This window comes from Cebus imitator, unplaced genomic scaffold, assembly GCF_001604975.1.
Source record: "Cebus imitator isolate Cc_AM_T3 unplaced genomic scaffold, Cebus_imitator-1.0 Scaffold699, whole genome shotgun sequence".
Lineage (NCBI taxonomy): Eukaryota > Metazoa > Chordata > Mammalia > Primates > Cebidae > Cebus > Cebus imitator.
This window is the reverse complement of record NW_016108014.1, coordinates 231,552-239,878: the sequence shown is the minus strand read 5'-3', so window position 1 is coordinate 239,878 and position 8,327 is coordinate 231,552. Positions and strand designations below refer to the sequence as shown.

The following is an 8,327-nucleotide window of genomic DNA, read 5'->3' as shown; positions in this document are numbered from 1 at the left end:
ACAGAGAAAAAAATATTTACCCTCCAAGTTTAATCAATTTAGATAACAATCCACACTGAAGCAATGTAGACTAAAATATGTAACTCCAGGTTTTTTTGTTGTTGTGGTTTTGGGTTTTGTTTTGTTTTGTTTTGTTTCTTAGACGGAGTCTCACTCTAGCCCAGGCTGGAGTGCAGTGGCGTGACCTCAGCTCACTGCAACCTCCGCCTCCTGGGTCCTGGTTCAAGCGATTCTTCTGCCTCAGCGTCTGGAGTAGCTGGGATTATAGGCACGAGCCATCACGCCCAGCTTATTTTTGTATTTTTAATAGAGATGGGGTTTCACCATGTTGGCCAGGCTGGTCTTGAACTCCTGACCTTGTGATCTGCCTGCCTCGGCCTCCCAAAGTGCTGGGATTACAGGTGTGAGCCACTGCACCTGGCCTAGTTTTTTGTTTTTTAAAAAGGGGTAAGTGGCCAGACACAGTGTAATCCCAGCGCTTTGGAAAGCTGAGGTGGGCAGATCACTTGAGCCCAGGAGTTTGAGACCAGCGCGGGCAACATGACAAAACTGTTTCTACAAAAGAAAACAAAAATCAGCCAGGCATAGTGTGTGTGCCTGTAGTCCCAGCTACTCCGGAGGCTGAGGTGGGAGGATCACTTGAGCCTAGGAGGTGGAGGCTGCTGTGAGCCATGTTCACACCACTGCACTTTAGCCTGGGTGGCAGAGTGAGATCCTGTCCCAAAAAGTAAAAATATTAAAATGTTAAATATGGGCAAGTGAGCAAAAAAATATGGCTTTTTTTTTTTTGCCTTTTGAGCATTCAAAATTTGCAGGAAATTTAACTATTTTATTCAACCTAAGAGGAGATTCAAGTCTACCATAAATGTCACCTAAAACGGTTTTTCCTCAGCTTTTATTTTAGATACAGGAGGTGCATGTGCACGTCTGTTACATGGGTATACTGTGCTCAGACAGTGAGCATAGCACCCAGTAGGTAGTCTCCAGCACATGTCTACCTGTCTTCCTCTCTCCTCTAGAAGTTTGCAGGAGTCTATTATTTCCATGTTTACATCGATGGAGGCTGAATGTTTAGCTCCCATTATATCCCATGAAATACTACACAGCCATGAAAAAGAATGAGAGCATGTCCTTTGCAGCAACATGGATGTAGCTGGTGGCCATTATTCTAAGCAAATGAATGCAGGAACAGAAAACCAAATACCGAACATTCTGTCCAAAAGATTTTTAAAGGCCTGTATTATCAAGGTGTGATGTGACGACCTGCTATGAAATAAACATAAAATTTCCATGCAGGAAATCAGGCAAGAAATGACTAAATACCTTTCAATGAAAGCAAGCGCTTCCTTCAGCAGGAGGGAAGCTACTTTCTCCTCTTTCATCGGCTGCTGGATAATTTCATGGTTCCGCATAAGGATGCAATTCCAACGCCGAATAAATCCATAACTGGAGTACCAGGAAGTGAAAAACAGAAAGGCAAGGAGAGCGAAGAAAAAGATGACCTTCCACGGCACCGAGAACCAGCGGGCAAACTTGGGAATGAGAAGCAGAAAAGGAACGAGGCCAATGAGTGCTGTGGAGACCCACAGTCTGATCCTGAGCCAGCGGTGCAGTTCTGGCTTCCTGGACGCCTGGCAGTCACTTAAAAGTCCGAAAGGCATCCCGTAAAAGTAGTGAAAACCATGGTTGAGCGGGTGGTAGCAGTGATCATTCCGAGAGGCGCAGCTCAAGCCCAGGTGCCATTTGCCTAAAAGTAAAATAAAATAGTAGCACGGCAGTGTGGCAGTACTCAGGCTGATCGGTCTCTGGAATGTGGGCTTCCCTTTGAAAAAGTCAAACATAACTCTCAGTCTGTTGTCATCATGGTTTTTTCTTGGTATTCCCAGATACTTCGCTGGTATAGACATGCCGCCAACAGGCTTCTCCCTAACATATGCCTCTTTCAGACAAAACCAGGCAGCACGAACCTCTTTGCTTGCTACAAGGAGAGGAGCCTAGTGTTGGATTCAGAAGAAACCTTTTGCTTGATACCAAACAACCTCATGAGCAATTAGAAACTCCCCAGGTATCTGGAGCTTGCTAGGAAGCCAGAATCGATGTCTTGGTTGTTTGGTGGGGACAATAGCAAGGATTTCCAGGGCACCTTACACATTCATGCTTTTATCTAGCAGTGCCTTCCGACCCTCTCATTCCATCTCACTGAAATGTAATAGAGATTTTATAGATGGAACACCTCTTCTAGGTCCCCAAGCTAGGGATGACAAACTAGCCAAAGAATTTCATCAAGAGCCAAATGATTCTGATGATGCAAGTAATTCCTTTGATCAAGCACATATGTGAGGGGGCCAGGTCATGCTCTGATTTGTCTGCACACATTATTGTGTTCAACATTCCCAGACCCTTTATTATGAATAGAAAACACATTATCTAGTCTTGCTCTGTTGCCCGGGCTGGAGTGCAGTGGCATGATTTTAGCTCACTGCAGACTCGAACTCCTGGGCTCAAGCGATCCTCCCACCTCAGCCTCCTGAGTAGCTGGGACTATAGATGTGTGCTACCACACCCAGCTAATTTTAAAATGTTATTTTTGTAGACCCAGGGTCTTGCTATGGTGGCCCAGGCTGGTCTTGAACTCCTGGCCTCAAGCAATTCTGTCTCAGTCTCCCAAAGTGCTGGGATTACAGATCTGAGCCTGAGTCACATTTAGAAGCCTGAGTCACATTAATTAATAGTGGTAGAGTCAGATCTGAATCCCATGCTCTGACAATGTGAACACTGCAAAGCTGATCTAGAGAATTATTCACAGGATTCTGCTGGGGGTTGCATGGGAATACATGCCCTATTGATGGAAACATTTTTTTAGCTGAGGATATCTCAGAGCTGTGGCTTATAATTCACATTAAAAATCCTCAAAAACAGGGCTGGGTGTGGTGGCTCACGCCTGTAATCCCAGCACTTTGGGAGGCCAAGGTGGGCGGATCACCTGAGGTCAGAAGTTCAAGAACAGCCTGACCAACATGGAAAAACCCTGTCTCTGCTAAAAATACAAAATGAGCTGAGCATGGTGGCAAATGCCTGTAATCCCAGTTACTCGGGAGGCTGAGGCAGGAGAATTGCTTGAACCCGGGAGGCAGAGGTTGTGGTGAGCCGAGATTGTGCCGTTGCACTCCAGCCTGGGCAACAAGAGTGAAACTCCATCTCAAAAAAAAAAAAAAAAAATCCTCCAAAACAGTGAACCATACAATGCTTTTGGGTAGCATTTCCCAAAAAGATTTGGTCACAAAAGTCATTCAGAGGAATATTTTCTAAGGCTGTAATTCTACAAACAAGCTTATTTTTTGGTGAAAGGCTCCCTCACAAGCTCATGTCCACCCCACTCCAAAAGGGCATAGAATATTATATGATCTAAATCGACCAGCAATTGCCTCCATTTGACAACTCTTCATGCTTTAAGTTCTCAATTTCAACAGTATTCTACAAATTTACTAGTTTTTCTGCTGTTAATGGTATCACAAACGTCGTATCCCTCCAACACAATACTTCATTTTAGGGGCAACTTTGGGTACACTTGTTTGCTTTCTGTTCTTATTGTTTTTCCAAGATTATGCCCTTGATTCTAGACATCCTCAATCAATGTGTGATCAATTTCTTCTTCAAGTGTCTTATCTCAAAGAGAAGTCAGTGAACTGTCACACATAGAGCCAACATCCCCGGAAACACCTTAGACACTATGACAGGGAGGCTGCAGGATCATGTTTCTATTGGCAGAGTTCCAGGGCCATACCTATGAGTCCCGTGCGGTAGCCACGGTGCTGTAGCAGCTTGGCAAAAGTCGTTTCATTGGTAGGAAGACCACTTGATCCACCGAGCCATGTGAGGGCACGATTCAGGTTGTAGGGAGACACCATCCCTAAATTCACAGACGTCAATGGGTTAGCACCATAGTCTTTGCTACTAGCACATTCATTGCAACATGCTTAAAATTCTCTCCTCCTGCACCTCCTCAAAGCGATTCTTCCCCAAGTTTTCTGTTGCCTTTCTGGCTATATGTCCTTGACTCTCCTTTTCCCACTTGCTAAATGCAAACATTACCTTGGAATTAGGGGTGCCAGAATAAACATGGGACACTCAGTTATATTCATATGAATTTCAGACTAACAACAAACAACCTTCATTAGCTTTTCATGTAGAGGCTGATAACCTTCAATGCTTCAATAGTATCTGAGGACACCATTGTCTTTTAGCTGGGTATAAATACTTGGATATTTAGCTGGGTATAAATACATTTTTAAATGTGTCATTGAGAATCTGAAATGAAGAAGTGTTGCAGTGACAATGTCTTTTCCATACATATATGTGTGTGTGTGTGTGTGTGTGTGTGTGTGTGTGTGTGTGTGTGTATGTATAGGAGATGGAGTTTCACTCTGTCACCCAGGCGGGATTGCAGTGGCACAATCTTGGCTCACTGCAAACTCTGCCTTCCAGGTTCAAGCAATTCTTGTGCCTCAGCCTCCCGAGGAGCTGGAATTACAGGTGTGTGCCACACATCCGGCTATTTTTGTTTTTTAGTAGAAACAGGGTTTCACCATGTTGGCCAGGCTGGTTGGTCTCTAACTCCTGGCCTCAAGTGATCCACCCACCTTGGCCTCCCTAAGTGCTGGGATTACAGGTGTAAGTCACCATGCCTGGCCTCCGTATTGTTTTATGTAGATTTATACTGGTAGATGAATTTACACACCTATAGTTTAAAAGGAATTTACAAGAAAACCACAAGTGAAGATCAACAAGAAATAAACAAATGATAATTTCAGGCCAGGCTTGGTGGCTTATGCCTGTAATCCCAGAATTTTAGGAGGCAAAGGCAGACAAATCACCTGAGGTCAGGAGACCAGCCTGGCCAACATGGTGAAACCCTATCTCTACTAAAAATACAAAAATTAACTGGGCATGGTAGTAGGTGCCTATAATCCCAGCTGCTCAGGAGACAGAGGCAGGAGAATTGATTAAACCTGGGAGGCAGAGGGCACAGTGAGCCAAGATCATGCCATTGCACTCCAGCCTGGGCAACAAGTATGAAACTCCATCTCAAAAGAAAAAAAGTATTTCAGGGTCCTACCTTGGAAGAAGAAGAAAGTAGACTCTACATAGCGTCATTGATAGGAAAGAGAAACAGTTTCATTAAGGGAAGTATTAGACTGTTATCTTGACGTTGAACTGTTTTGCTGAAATTTTTGATAAGTAGAATGAATTAAACTGAACAGTTTGTGTCAAATGATTAAAAATATACACATGGCAATGACCACCAATCACTTAATTTTTTTCTTAATTTTTAAAAATAAATTTTATTTCACTGTACTCAATACTTAAAATTTTCTGAAATTACACCAGGCATGGTAACCTACTCCTGTAATCCCAACAGTTTGGGTGGCCAAGGTGGTTGGATTACATGAGGCCAGGAGTTCGAGACCAGCCTGGCCAACGTGGTGAAACCCCATCTCTACTAAAAATACAAAAATTAGCCAGGCGTGGTGGTGCATGCCTGTAATCCCAGTGACTTGGGAATTGAGGCAGAAGAATCACTTGAACCAGGGAGGTGGAGATTGCAGTGAGCTGAGATCACACCATTGCACTCCAGCCTGGACGACAGAGCAATAGTCTATCTCAAAAAAAAAATTCTGAAATTATAAGTGTGATTTTTTTGGAAACTTATACAGATTCATATCTTTGTCCCTTTCCATACATGATACTGTGTTATACAGAGACTACTTATCTAGAAGCCAAACGGTTTTGAACAAAATGGAAAATCTTGAATTATGAAAGGTCAATAGGCAACAAAAATAGATAATAATATAACAATATTTATGAGACAAAAACTTTCAATGTTTGCTCTTAATTTTAGTATAATTCTCATTAACCTAATTAGTTCATTCTTCAAGTGTATTGGATGAAAACCTACTACTTGGAAGAAAAGTCATACAGAAAAATTTTTCACTGAAAAATTAAGCTGTGAAGACAGGTATAGTAAAATTATGACAAACAAATACCAGAATTAAATAAAATACAGCAGTATGGGGCAATATTTCACATAGAGGCTGATAACCATGAATACTTCAGTTGTGTCTAAGGCCACCTCTATATTTTAGCTGGATATAAAAATTGTTGTTCATAATATTGATTTTGAGTGGATGTTTGTAGGTATTGATTCTAAGCTAAGCTGCAAAGGAAAACATTTAATTGTCATTATATCAATTTAGCAAGTCTAAATCTTGAAATTATGGGGTCAAGTAACGGAATATGTAAAAGTGTCATTTTCTTTTTGTTTTCTGTTATACTTTTTTCCCAACTGTGTCTAGTTTTCCAATCTCATTCTCAGAGATGGATTAGAACCACTTATCTCAGAACCACTGCACAGCCTCTGCTAGCTTAAAGACATTGGAGCCTCTTGGGAAATCTCAGCACAAGTACCTGAAAATGGGAGTGTTCACCATAAGTTGGCAAATTGCCCCAAGAGGCCTAAACTCTGTCACTATATGCACAGAGATGGGCAGGTGTGGTGGTACCCAGTGAGAGGCACACCTGTTTAAGCTGTCCAAGGGATAACATCCCCCTTTGAATTTAGATTCCTAATACTCTGAGTGACCGTTTGAGAATTCTTATAAAGATTTTCAAAAACTAATCATCATAATACATTCTGGTGATACTGAAATGTTGCTGCCTCTTTATTGCCTCACCTGATCTGATGGGGTACCGGCCGGTCAGGAAGGCAGCCCGACTTGGGGTGCACATGGAAGCAGCTGCAAGATGCTGGGTGAGCATCACTCCCTCACTTGCCAGGCGGTCAACGTTAGGTGTGCTGCAGACCGAAGAAGAATTCAGCAGGTGAGTTTCTGAAAATTCTCAATACAATGATTAAGGCTCAAAGCTATTCTATTTTGGGTCAAGTTGACTCTATTTCTGGTAAACCTAAAATCCATCTTTTAAAAACTTTAATCTGAGTGCTTCCTTAGATTTCTGGTAAACCTAAAATCCATCTTTTTAAAACTTTAATCTGATTACTTCCTTAGATGCATTGATGGTTAGAAGCAAATGGAAATGTAAGTATAAAATATATATTCAGTCAAAACTATTACAAATGAATACAGATCACTGTGTAATACAGTTTTGTGAGTCTAAGAAAAAAATGCATTTCAATGGAAAAGTTAGCCAATTTGTTCTTATCAAGGACCTAAAATTAATAGGTAATTTAGATTAAGTAAGCTCTTGCTCTGTTGCCCAGGGTGGAGTACAGTGGTGCAATCATAGTTCACTGCAAGCTTGAATTCCCTGGGCTCAAGTGATCCTCCCACCTCAGCCTCTCAGGTAGTTAGGTCCACAGGTGTGCACCACCATTACCTACTAATTTATTTAAATTTTTATTTTATTTTATTTTATTTTATTTAGACAGAGTCTCACTCTTTTGCCCAGGCTGGAGTGCAGTGGTGTGATCCTGGCTCACTGCAACCTCTGCCACCTGGGTTCAAGTGATCCTCCTGTCTCAGCCTCCCAAGTAGCTGGGATTACAGGTGTGAGCCACCACACCCAGCTAATTTTTGTATTTTTAGTAGAGATGAGGTGTCGCCATGTTGGCCAAGCTAGTCCCTAACTCCTGACCTCAGGTGATCCGCTCGCCCCAGGCTCCCAAAGTTCTGGGATTACAGGTGTAAGCCACCACGCCTGGCCTTAAAATTGTATGCAGAGATACAGGTCTTGCTATTTTACTCAGGCAGGTCTCAAACTCCTGGCCTCAAATGATCCTCCCACCTCAGCCTCCCATTAATGTATATCTTAAGGTAAAATTGACCTATTTTATAATCAAGTTGTGACATTTTGGAGCTTATTTCCATTTTGTTTGTCTAATATTTTAAGGTCTTCAAAATGTTGTAAAAATTTTGTAAAACTTATAGAATTCTACAGGTTTAAAAAAAAAAAAAAAGATGTGCCTGTTCTCCCGTAAGCTAAACCATACCCAATCTTCATCCCATGTGTATGACTTTTTTTTCCCATAATCCCACAGAAAGATGATAATAAAGGCTGGGGATGGTGGCTCATGCTTATAACCCCAGCACTTTGGGAGGCCAAGAGGGGCTGAACACGTGAGTTCAGAGGTTCAAGACCAGGGTGGGCAATATGGCAAAACCCCACCTCTACAAAAAGAAACACAAAGAAACACAAAAAATCAGGTGGGTGTGTGGGCTCATGCCTGTAATCCCAGCTATTCAGGAGGCTGAGGAGTGAGGATCACTTGAGCCTGGGAGGTCAAGGCTGCAGTGAGCCAAGATCATGCCACT

General features: G+C 42.3%; 1 protein-coding gene across 1 annotated transcript in view; it reads right to left on the bottom strand.

Annotated features, from left to right (window-relative positions):
- ARSH (arylsulfatase family member H) overlaps positions 1-8,327 on the bottom strand; it is a 25,935-nt gene that overhangs the window by 15,807 nt on the left and 1,801 nt on the right. Inside the window, exons 2-4 of the mRNA XM_017518700.2 lie at positions 6,732-6,853; positions 3,785-3,910; positions 1,324-1,747 (exon numbers count right to left, since the gene is read on the bottom strand). Coding sequence (XP_017374189.1) covers positions 1,324-1,747; positions 3,785-3,910; positions 6,732-6,853 — 672 coding nt within the window. The remainder of the gene's footprint in view (positions 1-1,323; positions 1,748-3,784; positions 3,911-6,731; positions 6,854-8,327) is intronic.